At 39.4% G+C, this 19,967-nt stretch overlaps 1 protein-coding gene across 3 annotated transcripts in view; it reads left to right on the forward strand.

The window, feature by feature from the left end:
* The window catches only part of SDHC (succinate dehydrogenase complex subunit C), a 43,378-nt gene that overhangs the window by 20,230 nt on the left and 3,181 nt on the right, over positions 1-19,967 (forward strand). For 2 of the 3 annotated variants that reach the window (XM_076000322.1, XM_076000323.1), the window contains 2 exons: positions 2,246-2,307; positions 18,363-18,526. In XM_076000322.1, the coding sequence (XP_075856437.1) occupies positions 2,246-2,307; positions 18,363-18,526 (226 nt within the window). The remainder of the gene's footprint in view (positions 1-2,245; positions 2,308-18,362; positions 18,527-19,967) is intronic. The other variant, XM_076000324.1, reaches the window with a different exon arrangement.

Consider the following 19,967-nt stretch of genomic DNA (forward strand, 5'->3'; position numbering starts at 1 on the left):
GGCTTCTTTGGGCTTCCTCATAACATGTGGGAGGGAAGGGAAATACATAAGTCATATAGCACACTTCTGTTGCATTCTGTTGCTTGAGGGCAATCAATCATGAAGTCCTGCCAGGGTTCGAGAGTAGGGGCTAAATACTTGCCTGACGAGAAATGACAAGATTCTGGAAAATCATGGGGGACTGGAATGATAACTACAAAAATAAACTACAGTTAATTTTGGAAAATAAAATCTCTTTTATCTACTCAATAGTAGACTAACCATGTTATGATTTTAACCATTTTTGAAATTTAGGGTAACATTTGAGGTCAGCAGTTTTATGTCACATTACTTCCACTTTCCATACCAGTATTTCTCAAAGATTACCAGAACAGTGTATATTTCTTCCATTAGCATCTTCAGTCATGGGATTTAATTCATTCAGCTCCCGGCCAGGAGCTGTAAGTGCATTTGGAATTTAAAGTGATATTTTACAATTTCCTCACCTCTTTAGGGTTTCAGTTCTTTCAAATCAATATTTGTTCTGTCTTTTTCATTCTGATGAGCATTCTCTTTAACATATAAAATGGTTGCACAATCTGTTTCTCACTGTGTCATCAATTAGCATAAGATTGTCTCTTCCCAGAATACAATTTTTTCCCAGAATACAATTTTAAAAGCTCTTTTTTGTTGTCCTTGAAGATTTTTGCAAGCCTCAGCTCATTTGGGTTTCAGTCTCCTGATTTTTCTTCCCAAATCATGCCATTGTTCTCTTTGTACTTGGTTTATGTGGCTCTTCTACATTTTATATTTCTCTTGTTAAATCTGAGTTAATCGGAGTGGTATATAGCCAGTTTTTTGGTTTCTTTGGACATTACTCATTTATTACTCACTGTTACCATTTTCATAATGTAGGTAGGATTTCTTATTGAGATGTTTTCAACCTCCTTAAATTGTTTCTCTTTAAAGTTTTGAGTATATGGTCTGATTATGCTCATTATTCCTTGTCTAAGCTAACATTCCAAGATGAATGTTAACTTTCTCCAAAGACTTCTTTTCTTTTCGTTTTACCAACCAGTTCTCTTTTGAGCATGAGAACTAGGTCTAGAATAACAATGTTGGTTGTTTTTTTATGCAAACACTCTGGCAAATTGATGATTCATGATTTTAAAAGAGATTCGATGAGAAAGCATTTTAGAGCTACTGTGGATTAAGAGATATATACTAAATCTGGGAAACTGGATGTACAAATTTGAGATTGGTAATTTTTTAAGGAATAAGTGGTATGCTCAATTTGGATATTTTTGGGGCATATGATAAGGGAGAATTTTTTTTTGAGACAGAGTCTCGCTTTGTTGCCCAGGCTAGAGTGAGTGCCGTGGCATCAGCCTAGCTCACAGCAACCTCAAACTCCTGGGCTCAAGCAATCCTGCTGCCTCAGCCTCCAGAGTAGCTGGGACTACAGGCATGCACCACCATGCCCGGCTAATTTTTTCTATATATATTAGTTGGCCAGTTAATTTCTTTCTATTTATAGTAGAGACAGGGTCTCGCTGTTGCTCAGACTGGTTTTGAACTCCTGACCTCGAGCAATCTGCCAGCCTCAGCCTCCCAGAGTGCTAGGATTACAGGTGTGAGCCACTGCGCCCGGCCAATAAGGGAGAATTTAAGGACGACCATATATCACATAAAACTGTGGGTAAATAAAGCTTGCTAGGTTTTCTTTCATTTCCGTGATATGACTAAAGAAATAGAAGGACCCAAGTGGTTGTATTCTAGCAATTATTTCAAATTGTAGCAACTTTTTTTTTTTTTTTCTTAAGAGACAGAGTTTCCCTCTGTCACCCAGGTTGGAGTGTAGTGGTTTAGTCATAGCTTGCTGCAGCATTAAACTCTTGGGCTCAAGTAGTCTTCCCACCTTGGCCTCCTAAAGTGCTGGGATTATAGGCATGAGCCACATTGCCTGGCCGTAATTGTACCAACTTTAATTAGTATCTTTAAACCATGTTTCTCCTTGTGAAAGAAGTTTTGAGTTATAATTATTTTCTCTTCTCAGCTCTATCAGTGATACAGTTTGGTAAAAGGGGGGGGATATAACTCTTTAGATCAGTTTTCTTATTTTCAAATTAGAAAGTGGAAACACAGGAATATGTGAGCTAAAATAGGGCTCATTTCAGAATTAGTTTATATTCTCTTTGCCAAGATGGACTCTATACTATGTTGTCATGTTTTCCTTCTTAAATTGTCTTTGTGTGTTTCTTTGCAGTTGGTCTCTTCCCATGGCAATGTCCATTTGTCATCGTGGCACTGGTATTGCTGCAAGTGCAGGTATGTATGTATATTTTTACACACACACGCACACACGCTTCTTTGAAGAACTTTGATATTTCTGTGGCTCTTGTCACTGCCTCCTTTACAACTCAGCAACTCAGTTTAGAGGGAATGATGAATCTCTGTAAGCTTATTGCTCATTTATTCCTTTAACAATGAATTATGAGTTCCCACTATGCTAAAGTTCTTTTCTTAGCAGATTTTTAACTATTCCTTAGCACTTTCTGATATTCTATTTGTTGAAATTATAGAGAGCAGAGGTAGAAATGAAATAGAGATGGGTTGGCTGACTGATCATTGATGAAACACAGTTCAAGATCAGTCATTAACCTTATTCTTCTGGAAACTCAGTTTTAGCACCCATTCTTTTTTTTTTTTTTGAGACAGAGTCTTGCTCTATTGCCCAGGCTAGAGTGCTGTGGCATCAGCCCAGCTCACAGCAACCTCAAAGTCCTGGGCTCAAGCAATCCTTCTGCCTCAGCCTCCTGAGTAGCTGGGACTACAGGCATGCACCACCATGCCTGGCTAATTTTCTATATAGATTTTTAGTTGTCCAGCTAATTTCTTTCTATTTTTTTTTTTAGTAGATACAGGGTCTCAATCTTGCTCTGGCTGGTCTCGAACTCCTGACTTCTAGTGATCCTCCTGCCCGGCCTCCCAGAGTGCTAGGATTATAGGCATGAGCTACAGCACCCAGCCCCATTCTTGTCACACAAAATCTTGGTTAACAGACCAGAATGTCTATTTATTTATTTGTATAATGGGAAATACAGCTGCAGAATGAATTGTATACTAGTCTTAGGTAAGTAGTAATTCATTTTTAGGTAGGAAGGTTTATTACATGGAGTGTAGGTTATAATCAGGAGGTTTCTGAAATTTGATGTATTTTTTCATAGTAGGGATATACTTTACAAGGGGATTGGCTAGATTTTAAAATTTTCTCTGGCTGATGCTGGTGACAAGACTTTTTTTGTGTTTTTAGCTTTCCTCCTAGCTATATAGCATATGTGGCTCCCCTCCCCCACCAAAACCAAAAACTGTTGCGGCATATTTACAGGATAGAGGATGAACACAGAACACAAAACACAAACACAGAACGCAAAGAAAAATGGGGACACACATACAGACGGTTGACTTGAGTAATAATACACTGGATCAATTTTATTTTTATACTCTAAAAAATTGAAGTTAGTTCCTTGTACGTAACCACTTAGGCATTTCAGCAATGGCCATAAATTCTGGAATACATAGGCTTAGGGAAGCAGATATCCCCTGGCTCAGAATTTCCAGGTGGTTGCTCTAGGCAGTAGGCATAGATCACCAGACCTAGGACTGAGATTAGCAAGGATGGGCAAGGTAGCCACAGGGAACATTTCTCATCCCCAACTTCTCTTAGGGTGACCCCTAAGATCTTAGGCTGACCCCCTGTGGCTGTGCATGGCTTAGGTCACCCCTCACTTGAGGGGTCTTACCTGTCATTGAGTAACCAGCCATCTTAAGGGGTTTGAGCAGCAATCACAGGAACAGTGTGTTTATCCTGTGGCTTCCAGACCCCCATTGCCGTGGGGCTGGGCATCTCTTGCTTAAGTGCTGCTCAGGTCCTCTGTTATGCCTCTAGGTAACAGCCTTGTTTATCACAACGACCTTGTCTGGAGCACATTGCTTTTCAATGCTCTGGGCAGAACACGTACATTACTCACTAAATTTAATTCTTAAACTAGGAAAATATATGTCAGTCCCCTACAGAAAACTAGTTTAGGTTCCCCAGTACACACTCTCAAAGCATTCTGTTTTTTTCTTTCATAACGGTCATCACTGTTGTAATTTACTTGTTCATTGTCATTCTTCCTTACTGGTTTATATGTTCCATGAGAGACTAGGCTGCATCTGTCTGTATTTTTTTTTTTTTTTATTTTACTAGATGGGAAGATCAAACTGTCTGTATTTTTATCAGAGAGTATGGTACCTAGAATGCAATAGATAATGCAGTAGATATTTGCTGAATGCAAAATGAATACCATTGGCCGGGCGCAGTGGCTCACGCCTGTAATCCTAGCTCTCTGGGAGGCTGAGGCAGGCGAATCGTTTGAGTTCAGGAGTTGGAAACCAACCTGAGCAAGAGTGAGACCTTGTCTCTACTATAAATAGAAAGAAATTAATTGGCCAACTAATATATATAGAAAAAATTAGCCAGGCATGGTGGCGAATGCCTGTAGTCCCAGCTACTCGGGAGGCTGAGGCAGGAGGATACCTTGAGCCCAGGAGTTTGAGGTTGCTGTGAGCGAGGCTGACACCACGGCACTCACTCTAGCCTGGGCAACAAAGTGAGACTCTGTCTCAAAAAAAAAATGAATACCATTTTCTTTTTCTGTTAACACTTTTCATATATTTGTGTTCTAAATTTTTGTTCAGTTTGTCATCATATTTTCAGGCTTTGCAGGTATCTTATTTTGTTCCCCTCCATACTGACTATGATAACTACTTAACTAGTATTGTATTTCAACACTGATATTTCTGTATTATGTGATTACTAGTTTAGCTAAAAGCTACTCAATTCAGTGGGAGCAAGAAAATAGGTTATCAGACATTAGAATGCTGCATAGGTAAATCTGAGTTTGTTCTCGATCAGTCTCCTTGAGATAGATACCTGGGGGATTTGTGCTTTCTCCCAGCAAAGGTGATCTAGCTTTTATATGTATACACAGGAGGAACAGATGCAAACTAAGAGTGGTGAAGTGCTTTCTAAAAAAAATGCTTGAGTAAGCTGTTAGCATGTATTCAATAGGATTTATGTTCCAAGTTGATAGTCCTAGGCCCTTTGCTGACAAAGGAAAATGAGCTCATGACTTTGAACAGCATATAAATCCGTGCTGTGTGTACAAACTTTTTTCTCCTGTGGCTATTTCCCTGGCATGTCTTTAACATCATCCTAGGGAATAAGAGAAAATATCTTGCCTAGAATCTGTATGAGGTTCTGTGTGTGAGAGAAAGAAGCTCCACTGTTTTACCTGATGTAAAACTCTGAGTCCCTCTGTCTCTTCTCTTTTGGCACTTTAGCCTGGGAGCAAAGCCCAACTTTTACTCACCACATCAGGCATTATTACCAGCTTGCCAGGAAATGGCCCATTTGTACAGTGTAGAGCAGATGGCGGCCTTCAGGTCCTAACATGTAGTGTGCCCTTGCTCCAGAAATTTGGTGCCAGATAGAGCTGTCAAGGTGGTATTTCTCTTGACTTTTGCTTTGGTGAAGTGATGGTGGTATTGGAAAAGTGCTCTATCCTTCAGGACCCCTCCTAACCTTCTGTAGACTATGTTTTTACTGAAGCGGTCATCAGGGCTAGTGGCTCTAGTGTAGGGATCCTGTACTTAGGGAGCTGTTGATGAAACATTGGCAGGAATTATCTGAAGCTAAGCTTCTGCTATTTGCAATCAGATGCATGTATACATAATTATGTTGATAAGGGTAGGAACTCGTATGTAAGATCTGATGCTGTCATTCCTATGCTATAATTCCTTTTGTTAGTAAAGGGATGGCATCAGCCTCCTGAGTAGCTGGGACTACTGGCATGTGCCACCATGCCTGGCTAATTTTTATATATATATATATATATATAATTATTATTTTTTTTTTTTAGTTGTCCAGCTAATTTCTTTCTATTTTTAGTAGAGATGGGGTCTCGCTTTTGCTCAGGCTGGTTTCAAACTCCTGACCGTGAGTGATCCACCCACCTTGGTCTCCCAGAGTGCTAGGAGGCATGAGCCACCACTCCTGGCTAGTTCTTGGTTTTTAATCTATTTGTACTGAACTGATAGGGTAAGTCCTAATATTAGGCCATTCTAACTGTAGATTCATAATTATTTTTATTTCTGCCTAAAGATATTTTTAGATTGATTAAGAAATTTCTAGGGCCAGCTCGGTGGCTCACGCCTGTAATCCTAGCACTCTGGGAGGCTGAGGCTGGTGGATTGTTCCAGATCAGGAGTTCAAAACCTGAGCAAGAGCTAGACCCCGTCTCTACTATAAATAGAAAGAAATTAATTGGCCAACTAATATATATTGAAAAAATTAGCCAGGCATGGTGGCACATGCCTGCAGTCCCAGCTACTCACACTCGGGAGGCTGAGGCAGTAGGATCGCTTGAGCCCAGGAGTTTGAGGTTGCTGTGAGTCACGCTGATGCCATGGCACTCACTCTAGCTTGGGCAACAAAGCGAGACTCTTTCTCAAAAAAAAAAAAGAAATTTCTAGATCGATGCTTTCTACTCAGTTTGGTGACATTCATATGTAGATTTAATCTAAAAATCACCGGAAGAACAATAGCAGTTGATTTGAGACTCTGTCTCAAAAAAAAAAGAGTACTTTGCTTGCCACCATATCTAAAGTAGTAGCTTCCTCCTTAATTTTGTATTTCACAACACTGTTCCTTTATACTTCTTCTTCTTTTTTTTTTTTTTGAGATAGTCTCACTCTGTTGTCCAGGCAACAGAGTGAGTGCCGTGGTATCACCCTAGCTCACAGCAACCTCAAACTCCTGGGCTCAAGTGATCCTAAAGCCTCAGCCTCCTGAGTAGCTGGGACTACCTAGCATGTGCCACCATGCCCGGCTAATTTTTTTATATATATTTTTTTTATTTAACCAGTTAATTTCTATTTATAGTAGTGATGGGGGTCTCTCTCTTGCTCAGGCTGGTTTTGAACTCCTGAGCTTGAGCAATCCACCTGCCTCCGCCTCCCAGAGTGCTAGGATTACAGGCGTGAGCCGCCATGAGATAAGAGACTGCAGAGGAGAGACCAGCAAAACTGTTATCCCTTGATAGCTCTGAGAGATTGGTTCCAGGACCTCCCTTGGATACCAAAATCTACAGAGGCTCAATTCCCTTATATAAAATGGTGCTGTAAGGAGCCTGTAATTACTTGCAATTTTTTCAGAACCATCTGCTTTCAGTAATTACAAATAAACTCTCAATACATCGTTTCAAGGCTCCATACAGAATGGATCACTTGACAGGTAGATTTAATAAATTAATTCAACACAGTTTAAAAAATAAAAAATAAAAAAATAAAAATAAATAAAATGGTGCTGTATGTGGATATAACCTATGCACAGTATATACTTTAAATCGTCTCTAGATTACTTATAATACCTAATACAATATAAGTGCTATGTAAATAGTTGTTATAGTGTTTATGAAATAATGACAGAAAAAGTGTGTGCATGTTCAGTACAGATCCATCTATTTCCACAATAATTTTTTTTTTTTTTTTTTGAGACAGAGTTTCACTTTGTTGCCCAGGCTAGAGTGAGTGCCGTGGCGTCAGCTTAGCTCACAGCAACCTCAAACTCCTGGGCTTAAGCGATCCTACTGCCTCAGCCTCCCAAGTAGCTGGGACTACAGGCATGCGCCACCATGCCTGGGTAATTTTTTTGTATATATATTTTTAGTTGGCCAATTAATTTCTTTCTATTTATAGTAGAGACAGGGTCTTGCTCTTGCTCAGGCTAATTTCGAACTCCTGACCTCGAGCAATCCGCCTGCCTTGGCCTCCCAGAGTGCTAGGATTACAGGCGTGAGCCACCGCGCCCGGCCAATTCCACAATATTTTTGATCTATAGTTGGTTGAATCCATGGATGTGGAACCCACAATACATAGTTGACTGTGCTGTGAAGGAGTTAGAGAGCTTGAAAGAAAAATGAGTAGGAGAGTTTGTGAAGAGGAGGTGGAGGAGGGCACCAACAGAGAAACTCTCTAATGCAAAGGCATAGGGATTGGAAATCATCCAGAGTTGTTGGATAATTATGACAAGGTCTGGCATCTTTTTTTTTTTTTTTTTTTTTTTTTTTGAGACAGAGTCTCACTTTGTTGCCCAGGCCAGAGTGAGTGCCGTGGCGTCAGCCTGGCTCACAGCAACCTCAATCTCTGGGGCTCAGCGATCCTACTGCCTCAGCCTCCCGAGTAGCTGGGACCACAGGCATGGGCCACTATGCCCGGCTAATTTTTTGTATATATATTTTTAGTTCGTCAATTAATTTATTTCTATTTTTGGTAGAGACGGGGTCTCACTCAGGCTGGTTTCGAACTCCAGACCTTGAGCAATCCGCCCGCCTCGGCCTCCCAAAGTGCTAGGATTACAGGCGTGAGCCGCCACGCCCGGCCAAGGTCTGGCATCTTGAGAGTAGTGTTTATGGGAAAATTAACAGAAGATAAGGTGGGAAAGTGGGCCAGACTTTGTGAAGAACTTTCACTGCCATGCTGAGATGTCAGAACTTGGTTGTGTAGACCAAGAGAAGCCATTAAAGGTTCATGTTCTCCTTTGTTCCAGCAACAGGACAAGCTGGCCTACATAAATCCATGATACATTATTTATTCAGATTGTAGAGATTTTATGGCTAATATATAAATTTTATAAAAGCATGTTGACACTAGTTTGACTTTAAAATAGAATTTATTGAAAAGGAAATTTATAAACAATGCTTTAAAAGATGGAAAGAGGAGGCTAATAGCATTCTTCCATTGGTTAGGTTCTGTAGGGATTAGAATAAAGACTAACGATTTTTCATAGTGACAGTATGAAAGTCTAGGCAAAATTAAGTAAATTCCTTGAGAAGAGCAGATAGCTGAAGCTACGATAATGAATAAGACTGGGGAAAAGGGTAAATAACAAGATAAAACATATAATAATAAAAAGCATGAGATTCGGAAGAGGAAATAAAGATGCTAAACAACAGACATTTTGGTATTAAATGTAACTATATATGAATTGTACAATTAACTTGAATGGGTATAAGAATGGTCCTGAATGTTTTAGGTAGTCTTTAAAAACAGAGTCAGATTGGAAAATCAGAACATCAGTGAGAGATTGCCTGAATCTATAGGCAAACCTGCTGTTCAGTCAGGCAGCCTCTTTTCTAGAAAAGCTAAATGACTTACAGATTTATAAAGTAACTAATGAATGTCTGACATGGCTGTTTTTCTTCTGGGCTTATCATGAGGTGGGACATTAGTTATTGATTATTAAATGTGATCTGGTATATGTTAGGAATCCCAGTCATTCCAGACTGAGGCAGTGTAGAGAAAGTGAAAAAAGTACAAACTTTGAAATAAGACAGATTGGAGTTCAGGTCCAACTCTGTTACTAACTAGCTGTGAATCCTTGGACGAATTATTTGCCCCACCCTCCTGAGATTTGTGAATAATATCTTTCTGCTTGTACGGGGGCAGGGGGTGGAGGTCGGGTGGGGGGCAGCAATTAGAATTTAGAGATCTCTACAAAAAATAAAAAAAATTATCCGGGCATGGTGGCACATGCCTGTAGTCCTGGTTACACTGGAGGCTGAGCCAGGAGGATCACTTGAGCCCAGTAGTTTCAGGTTACAATGAGCTATGATGTTATCCCTGTACTGTAGCCTGGGGCAACAGAGTTGACACTGTCTCTTAAAAAAGAAAAGTCTCATCTTGACCTAGGTGATATTTCTCTCAAAATTATTTCAATTATTATTTGCTCTAACTAATCTGCTAATTTTAATTTGGCTTTCTGGGCCTTAGATTTTGATTATTGGAAGTGATATCCCACAGTGTATGTTAACTCATTGCAGTCTGTATATATACTTTAGTCTCTTATAATTTTGACAAGACTGAAGACCAGGTAGGCTATGGACTGTAAAAAATGCATCAGGAGTTCTTGTCACCTATAAGATCTCTTGAGAAAGGTAGATTACCTTTCAATCTTACTAGATAATCATTTCCTTTTCTAATAATATGCCTAGTTAGGATTGTGAAAATTAAATATTTTATATAAAGTTCCAAATACAGGCCTGGTGGTGATTAGTATTTATATTAATAATTGGAATAGTTAATCCTATGGCTCTCAGAAAATGAACATTTGTAGTTTAAAAATCTCATTCTGAGCCCTTGCTATTTCATGACTGCTACATCTTAGTCCTTATAAACACTGATTGGCACCAGAAAAGAAACCGCTTCTCAGAAATGCTCTGCTTTGGCTGGGCATGGCGGCTCACACCTGTAATCCTAGCACTCTAGGATGCTGAGGATTGCTTGAGGTCAGGAGTTTGAGAGGAACCTGAGCAAGAATGAGACCCCAGCTCTACTAAAGATAGAATAAAATTGTGGTGTGCACCTGTAGTCCCAGCTACTCGGGAGGCTGAGACAGGAGAATCACATGTGAGGTTGCAGTATGCTATGATGATGCCACTGCACTGTAGGCTGGGCAACAAAACAAGATCGTGTCTCAAAAAAAAAAAAAGCCGAAAAAGCTTTATTTAACCGTAGTCTTCAGAGCATGATGAATACTCCCAGAGAGAGGTTTCAGGGAAGAGCAGATGGGCAGAATACATCTTGATAAGTGTGACAACACTTTAGATAAAAGAGCAAGCAGGTGCTGTCAGCCCAAGTTTTAATCATCACTTGGACAGCTTCACGGAGGGTCTTGTAGATGTTTTCATTTGCAGTGGTATCTACAGGGGTTTGCTAACAAATGTCTGAAAGAGCTTATGATGGCTTCTGGAAATGACAATAGGACTTACTGACAATCTGCACAGTTCTGCCTATAGCACTTAACTGTAGTGGAGCCAGCAGGAGCTGATCTTGGCACCCAGGCAAAAGCACCATTTAATTTTTCTTAGTGATTAGATGGGACAGCTTCAGTGGCTTTGTTTTCTTAATTTAAATTGTTTAGCTGTTAGAAGGATCTCTCCTCAGACACTCAGGTTCTAGGAGTAGGGTCAATTTCCTGATTCCTAATGCACTGGACATCAGAGGAAGATTTACCAAATCTCGTATTTAATTTCTTAAGGCTTGGTGCGGTGGCTCATGCCTGTAATCCTAGCACTCTGGGAGGCTGAGGCGGGCAGATTGTTCAAGGGCAGGAGTTTGAAACCAGCCTGAGCAAGAGCTAGACCCCATCTGTACTATAAATAGAAAGAAATTAATTGGCCAACTAATATATATAGAAAAAATTAGCTGGGCATGGTGGCGCATGCCTGTAGTCCCAGCTACTTGGGAGGCTGAGGCAGGAGGATTGTTTGAGCCCAGGAGTTTGAGGTTGCTGTGAGCTAGGCTAACTCCATGGCACTCACTCTAGTCTGAGCAACAAAGCGAGACTCTGCCTCAAAAAAATAATAATAATAATTTCTTAAATATTTTTCACTTGTAGTGAGAAAAACTTTGGCTAAAGTAACTTTTGATTGAATTAACTGATTGATATTCCTGTTTGAAGAGGTGAGGCTTTTTTGAAAAATTCGGAAGGCGGGCAGCCAAAATGGTCTCTTTTCTAATTTTGTCTGGGTTGGAATTTGTGTAATGATCCCAGATCTCCTTGAATTCACAGAAATATTGCTTAAAAATATTTTTTTCCTGATTACAAAAACATATTGCAAAGAATTAAAACATTATAGAAATACATGATTTTAAAAAGTTCCCCATAATCCCACCACTCAGAAATAACCACCATTCTATGTATATGTAGACTAGACTTTGTTTCATTTTATGGGTTTTTTTGTTTGTTTGTTTGAGGACTGAACCCATCAGAAAAATACCACCTAATTCAAACACAGCTAACTATTGGTACAGCCATTATTTACAGAATATTTAAGTAATTATTTAACCCTCATAATAATCTGAAAAACAGGAGTACCGTCATTTAACAACTAAAGAAACTGAGGCTACTAAAACCACAATTTTTTTCTTAAGCACTTAGAAACTTATGATTCTTAATTGTTCTTTTAGGCTTAGTGGTATTTTCATCTTTTTATTTTTTTATTTTTGAGACAGAGTCTTACTCTGTTGCCCGGGGCTAGAGTGCCATGGCATCAGCCTAGCTCACAGCAACCTCCAACTCCTGGGCTCGAGCAATCCTTCTGCCTCAGCCTCCTCAGTAGCTGGGACTACAGGCATGTGCCACCATGCCTGGCTAATTTTTTCTATATATTTTTTTTAGCTGTCCAATTAATTTCTTTCTATTTATAGTAGAGACGGGGTCTCGCTCTTGCTCAGGCTGGTTTTGAACTCCTGACCTTGAGCCAATCAGCCCGCCTCAGCCTCCCAGAGTGCTAGAATTACAGGCATGAGCCACTGTGCTCGACCTCAGGGTTTGTTTTTGTTGGAAAAATGCAAAAGCATGACTTGAAAGCTCAAAACCTATAGAGGCTAAGCAGGTAACTTAAATGAGTAAAGCAGATGATGAAGTAATCCAAATGAAATACATCTCTCTCAGTCTATCTCCTTTCTAGTTTTGATAAAGAAATGGGTATAAGAAATATTTTACTTTTTTTCTTTACTGAAAGAAAAAAGTGCAAGCACAGTGACAACTAACACTTAGTTCAGTGTTGGGGAGACATTAATTGGTATTGGGACTCTGGCAGGCTTCCTAATAAAGAGGAGACCACAGGATATATATATATCTTCAGCTAATTATTGTCATGCAGAAATTCACAACTAGTTACTGGATATTCCAATGAAGAGACAGCAGAAAGATGGACTTCACATGAAATATTCTGATATTTTAATGATGGCAGTTTATACAAACATTTCAAAAAACAGTATAAGCCAAGTACATGGCTAAATGTGTTTTAAACTGAGGGCCACCAGTTTGTGACTTCTGGTTTAAGGTAAAGACGACTTTGGAAGAAAGACTTCAGCCTTCCTTAACAGTGGTTATTATAAAAAGGAAAAAAGGACCAGGCGTGGTGGCTCACGCCTTAATCCTAGCACTCTGGGAGGCCAAGGCTGGCGGATTGTTCAAGGTCAGGAGTTCGAAACTAGCCTGAGCAAGAGCGAGACCCTGTCTCTACTATAAATAGAAAGAAATTAATTGGCCAACTAATACATATAGAAAAAATTAGCAGGGCATGGTGGCGCATGCCTGTAGTCCTAGCTACTCGGGAGGCTGAGGCGGCAGGATTGCTTGAGCCCAGGAGTTTGAGGTTGCTGTGAGCTAGGCTGACACCACGGCACTCACTCTAGCCTAGGCAACAAAGTGAGACTCTGGCTCTAAATAGATAGATAGATAGACAGACAGACAGACAGACAAAAGGCAGTTTGGTTGGATAGCATAGCAGTCTTTCTGTTAACACGTGCTTCCTATTTCCCTTGTCCTTTTCCTATTAGTTCCTTCTAATCAGTTTCACTTCATATCAGTATTCATACTGTGCAGTTTGAAGGGACATATGAAGAAGGTTAGCTGGCTGTGCAGTCTAGTCCTCTGCTGTATAAGCTAAGAAATTTGACTTTGTTAGTTTATTCACTGTTTACTCAGCTCTGGGGATTGATTCACCAAGAAACTAATATTTTAACGAGAATGTCAGTTTATTGATTTATAATGAAAAGGTAATTAAATTACCCAATACTGTGTTACCTGATGTGTTCACTCTCTTCCAAGAAGCAAACTGTGTGGAATAAATACTACATTATAATCCAAAGGTTGTCTGGTGAGCAGGCAATCAAAGCAAGAGGAATTAGTTGAATGATCTTAACAGCTAATGCCATTAAGCATATGCATACATTTCTACTCTAGGGATATTCCTGCAACATGTACTTGATATTGCTGAACCTGGTTCCAGACATTTATTCTTTGGACAGTGCTAGGGACATACTGCCTACTTTTTCTTGGTGGTCCTACTTTTTATAGATGCTTTGCAGATCAACCTCATCATGTTAACATGTCTCATTTTGCTTTAAGAACCAAATGAAGAATAATATGTATTAGATATGAGCTTTCTTGGTTAAAATCCCATTTCTAACATATCATTTTGAGTTCACCCAAATTTCCTTGGCAAGATTTTTGATGCTTTTTAAAAAATTATAAATTGATAATTTATAATTATATATATTTATAAGGTATAAAGTGATATTATGATTTATGACTTCAATGTGGAATAATTAAATCAAGCTAGTTAACATATCCATCATCTCAAATGCTTATTATTTTTTGTGGTGATAACATTTGAAATTTACTCTCTTAGCAATTTTGAAATGTACTATTGTTAACTATTTAATATATTCACCATACTGTGCAATAGATCTAAAAAAAAAAAAACCACAAAACAAACTTATTCCTCCTGTCTGAGATTTTATACCCTTTGACCATTATCTCCATTTCCCCTGCCCTGCCCCAGCCTCTGTAATGATTATTCTACTCTCTACTTCTATGAGTTTGATTATTTTATTTTATTTTTAATTTTTTAAATATTTTTTGAGACAGAGTCTCACTCTGTTGCCTGGGCTAGAGTACCGTGGCATAGGCCTAACTCATAGCAACCTCAGACTTCTGGGCTCAAGTGATCCTTCTGCCTCAGCCTCCGGAGTATCTGGGACTATAGGCACATCCCACCATGCCTGGTTAATTTTTCTATTTTTAGTAGAGATAGGGTCTCACTCTTGCTCAGGCTGGTCTTGAACTCTTGAGCTCAAGAGTTCACTTTTGTTGCCCTGGCTAGAGTGAGTGCCGTGGCATCAGTCTAGCTCACAGCAACCTCAATCTCCTGGGCTCAAGCGATCCTCCTGCCTCAGCCTCCCAAGTAGCTGTGACTACAGGCATGCACCACCATGCCCGGCTAATTTTTTTGTATATATATTTTTAGTTGGTCAATTAATTTCTTTCTATTTTTAGTAGAGACAGGGTCTCGCTCAGGCTGGTTTTGAACTCCCGACCTCGAGCAATCCGCCTGCCTCGGCCTCCCAGAGTGCTAGGATTACAGGCTTGAGCCACCACGCCCGGCCTTCCTCCTTCTTTTTATTTTTTATTTTTTTATTTATTTATTTATTTATTTTTTTTTGAGTCAACGTTAGTGAGAAACTTCCTCCTTCTTTTTAAACTATATTCTTCCCAAGTTACCCCATCTACACTTAAAACTTCACTTATCACTTATATGCAGATGATCCTCAAATCCGTATCTTTAAATCAGAGCTCAGCTAGCTTCAGACCTTTATCCAACTGCTTATTGAATATCTTTACTTTGATGTTCCTTAAGCACCTTAAACTCAAACATCCCCTAAATTGAACCTATTTTCTCCTCTCCTGCCCAAATAACAACATCAGTCCCCAAATAAATCAAAGCTGAACTAAACTAAAAACAACCGGCATTTCATTTGTTCCCTTATATGGATGAAGAGCATTATTTAGTAGCCCATGCAAACCAACGTCCTTGACTTACCTCGTTCACCTCCCACCCCCAAATTTTACCCTCTTTGTATTCTTTCTCACTTGTCCCTTCTGCATTCTCTCTGTTATTATCTTAGATCAACTATTATCACTTTATCAGCTGAAGACTTGGAGTTAACTTGACCTCTCAAATGTCATGCCTTCATTCTAACTTCTCTGTATTTCATCCTCTTACTGGTGCCAGGTTGATTTTCTTTAAAAAGATGGGATCTTGTTATGTGTCCAGGCTGGCCTTGATCTCCTGGGCTCAAGTGATCCTCCTACCTCAGTGTCTTGAGTAGCTGGGACTACAGGAGTGCGCTACCATGCCTGGCTCAGGTTGATTTCTTTTCTTTTCGTTTTTAATAAGAGACAGGGTCTTGCTCTGTCACCCATGGAAATGGAGAAGTAAATGATTATTAAAATAATCTTGTGTATTTTCAACAGGTGTGCCCTTTCACTCCTACTGTTTAGAATAACTCTATAATTGAGCCACAGTTACTGATGGAAATGGGTATTGGTAGAAACTAAGTAATAACTAGTAGAGATTGTTTCTTTTAATAGCTTTATTGAAACATAATTCACATACCATACAATTCATTTATCTGAAATGTATAATTCAGTAGTTTTTAGTGTAATATATTCAGAGTTGTATAACAATAACTACAATCAATTTTAGAATATTTTAATCATCCCTAAAAAGAAACCTTATATGCATTAGCAATCACTCCTCATTTCCCCCAGTTCTCCTCGAGCCTTAGGCAGCCCCTTACCTGCTCTCTCTCACCATAGACTTGCCTATTCTGAACACTGCATTTAAATGGAATTATGCAGTATATGGTCCTTGTGACTGGCTTCTTTCACTTAGCATAATGTTTTCAAGGTTCATGCATGTTGTAGATAAATGCTATCAGTACTTCATTTCTTTTTATAGCTGAATAATATTCCATTATATGGATATACCGTATATAATTTACTCATTCATCAATTGATAGACATTTCGGTTGTTTCCACTTTTTGGCTAATATGAGTAATGCTGCCGTGAACGTTTGTGTACAAGTTTTTGTGTGGACATGTTTCATTTCTTTTGGGTATATACCTAGGAGTAAAATTGCTGCATCATAAGGTAACTCTATGTTTAACATTTTGAAGAGCTACCATATTGTTTTCTAAAGTAATTTCACCATTTTATTAATATGTTCTTACCAGCAATGAATAAGGGTTTCAGTTTCTTTATATCCTCACCAACACTTATTATTATCTGTCTTTTTATAATTTTATTTTCATATATTTTCTTAAATCTGTGTTTATATGAATTATATTTTATGTAAATAAAATATATATATAAAAAAATAATAGCATCCTAGTGAGTGTGAAGTCATTCCCATTATGTTTTTTTTTCGAGACAGAGTCTTGCTCTGTTGCCTGAGCTAGAGTTCCGTGGCGTCAGCGTAGCTCACAGCAACCTCAAACTCCTAGGCTTACACAATCCTTCTCCCTCAGATTCCTGAGTAGCTAGGGACTACAGGCATGTGCCACCATGCCCGGCTAATTTTTTCTACATATTTTTAGTTGTCCAGCTAATTTCTTTCTATTTTTAGTAGAGATGGGTCTTACTCTTGCTCAGGCTGGTCTTGAACTCTTGACCTTGAGTGATCCTCTCGCCTCGCTTCCCAGAGTGCTAGGATTACAGACATGAGCCACCATGCCCAGCCTCATTATGGTTTTGATTTGCATTTCATTTCCCTAATGGCCGATGATATTGACCATCTTTTCATGTACTTACTGGCAATTTATCTTCTTTGGAAAGATGTTTGTTCAGATCCTTTGCCCATTTTTATATTGGGTTATGTGTCTTTTTATTTTTGAATTGTACGTATTCTTTATGTATTCTGGATAAACCTCATCAGACATATGATTTGCACATATTGTCTTCCATTCCTGTGGGTTGTCTTTTTACTTTCTTGTTGGTATTTTTTTTTTTTTTTTTTGAGACAGTCTCTCACTCTGTTGCCCAGGTAAAGTGCCGTGGTGTCAGCCTAGCTCACAGCAACCTCAAACTCCTGGGCTCAAGCAATCCTCCTGCCTCAGCCTCCCGAGTAGCTGGGACTACAGGCACGCACCACCATGCCTGGCTAATTTTTTCTATATATTTTTAGTTGGCCAATTAATTTCTTTCTATTTTTGATAGAGATGGGGTCTCTTGCTCAGGCTGATTTTGAACTCCTGACCTTGAGCAATCTGCCTGCCTTGGCCTCCCAGAGTGCTAGGATTACAGGTGTGACCCACTGTGCCTGGCCTTCTTGTTGGTATTATTTGCAGCACAAAAGTTTTTAATTTTGATGAAGTCCAAATTAACTATTTTTCTTTTGTCATTTATGGTTTTGTTGTCATATCTAAGAAACTACTGCTGAATCCAAGCTTATGAAGTTTATTCCCATGCTTGCTTTCTAAGAGTTTTATCATTTAGCTCTAACATTTAGGTCTCTAATCCATTTTTATTTAAATTTTTGTGTGGTAGAGATTTGAATGACTTAAAATTTTTTCTCTTTTCCCTGAACTGAGTATACTGTTTTTATTTTACTTTTTCTTACTGAGATGATTATGTAGATCATGTAGCAAGAGGGTGACTTCTAAACTGGCCATTGAGGTTTTTATAGAGAAGGATGTTGAAAGGAAGAATAATGTACTAAAATGTATGGCACATTCAGATTATGATCAGATCCCAAGTAGCCTGTCTCCCCCTATAAATTTGAACATGAGTTTAAATCATCTCCATTTTAAAATAGTTTGGAGTTGTATGAGGTGCCAGGGCCTATCATAAAACCTAGTTTTATGCAATATATGAGTGGTAACTTATGGGCAGCTGTGATGGGCTACTTGGTTTTCTCCTCAGGTGTCTATCTTTTTGGCTTGTCGGCCCTGTTGCTGCCTGGGAACTTTGAGTCTTATTTCGAATTTGTGAAGTCCCTATCTCTGGGGCCAGCACTGATCCACACAGCTAAGTTTGCGCTTGTCTTCCCTCTAATGTATCACAGCTGGAATGGGATTCGACACTTGGTAAGTTAACTGGGGATTTGCACATATCCGAGGTGAAGGGAGTGGGGAGGCTGGGAGGATTCTCTCTCCTTCATTTCTGGGTTTAGTGTTGCTCTTAAGGTTAGTTGTGCTGGACCTTTATTCAGGGTCCTCTTGGGGAAAGCTAAAAAGATTCCCTGTGCATTCCTTGGCAGCCCTGTTGGTGGTATAGCTGAGCGATGAGTGTAGGCCTGGCAGATAACTTGCAGAGTCTTAGTGTGAACTCTTCTAGTTTTAAGAGGGATATTATTAAAAGAGACCCCTGAAGCCACATCTGGCATAAAAGGTACATTTGTTAGGTAAATATTAATTTGTCTCTGTTACGTGTTGTAGACACTGGAGGTTCAGTTATGAGCTAGATTAACATGGTTGCTGCTTTCAGTCTGACATGCCTGTCAACCCAGAGTGACAAGTCTGACTGGACTCAAATATATTGACTTTTGTCATCTAGATGTTAGATTGTGTTAACTTTTTGTTTTGAGCTATTGGAAAGAATGGGACCATCTTCAGTAGAAACTAAATGCCAAGGATCCCAGGCTCTAGTGTTGGGTTTAGGAATCTTTTAGTAGACTCAATACTGTCTATGTTGTCTCCTGTGTGACCTTAGGGTCAGTTCAAAACTGGTATCTCCACTCTGGGAGGCCAAGGCCGATTGCTCAAGGTTAGGAGTTCGAAACCAGCCTGAGCAAGAGTGAGACCCTGTCTCTACCAAAAATAGAAAGAAATTAATTGGCCAACTAAAAATATATAGAAAAATTAGCCAGGCATGGTGGCGTGTGCCTGTAGTCCCAGCTACTCGGGAGGCTGAGGCAGGAGGATTGCTTGAGTCCAGGAGTTTGAGGTTGCTGTGAGCTGGGCTGATACCACGGCACTCTACCTGGGCAACAGAGTGAGAAACTGTTTCAAAACAAACAAATGAAAAAACACTGGTGTCTCTCTTCTCTTTATAAAGGAATTACAGCTTAATCAAACCTGCCCCAGGTTAGAGATCAGTCCCTCCAGCATTTTGAGATTTCATATGTTGTAGTCTCCCTAGCCTTGGTCTTGCCTTCATTTCCAAGAAAACAATTGAAATTCCGTTCTTTCTGATTTTCCATTGCTTCTGAACCTGAGCCAACTGTCAAAATGGTTGTTTTTGCCTTAATTTGACTTTGTATAACTTCCACATCAGAGCCTTATAGAGGAGTACTTTCTGGATTTAAGTCTGATCCAAAAGAGAGTTTAATGGAATCCAAAAAGTGAGAATCTAAATGACAAATGTGTCCGTCAGCTCTTCCCTGGGGCAGTGTTCAGTGTGATTTAAAATGACTTTTTAAGGCCAGGCTGGGTGGCTCACGCATGTAATCCTAGCAACTCTGGGAGGCGGAGGCGGGCGGATTGCTCGAGGTCAGGAGTTCGAAACCAGCCTGAGCAAGAACGAGAC

This window comes from Microcebus murinus, chromosome 2, assembly GCF_040939455.1.
Source record: "Microcebus murinus isolate Inina chromosome 2, M.murinus_Inina_mat1.0, whole genome shotgun sequence".
Taxonomy (NCBI): domain Eukaryota; kingdom Metazoa; phylum Chordata; class Mammalia; order Primates; family Cheirogaleidae; genus Microcebus; species Microcebus murinus.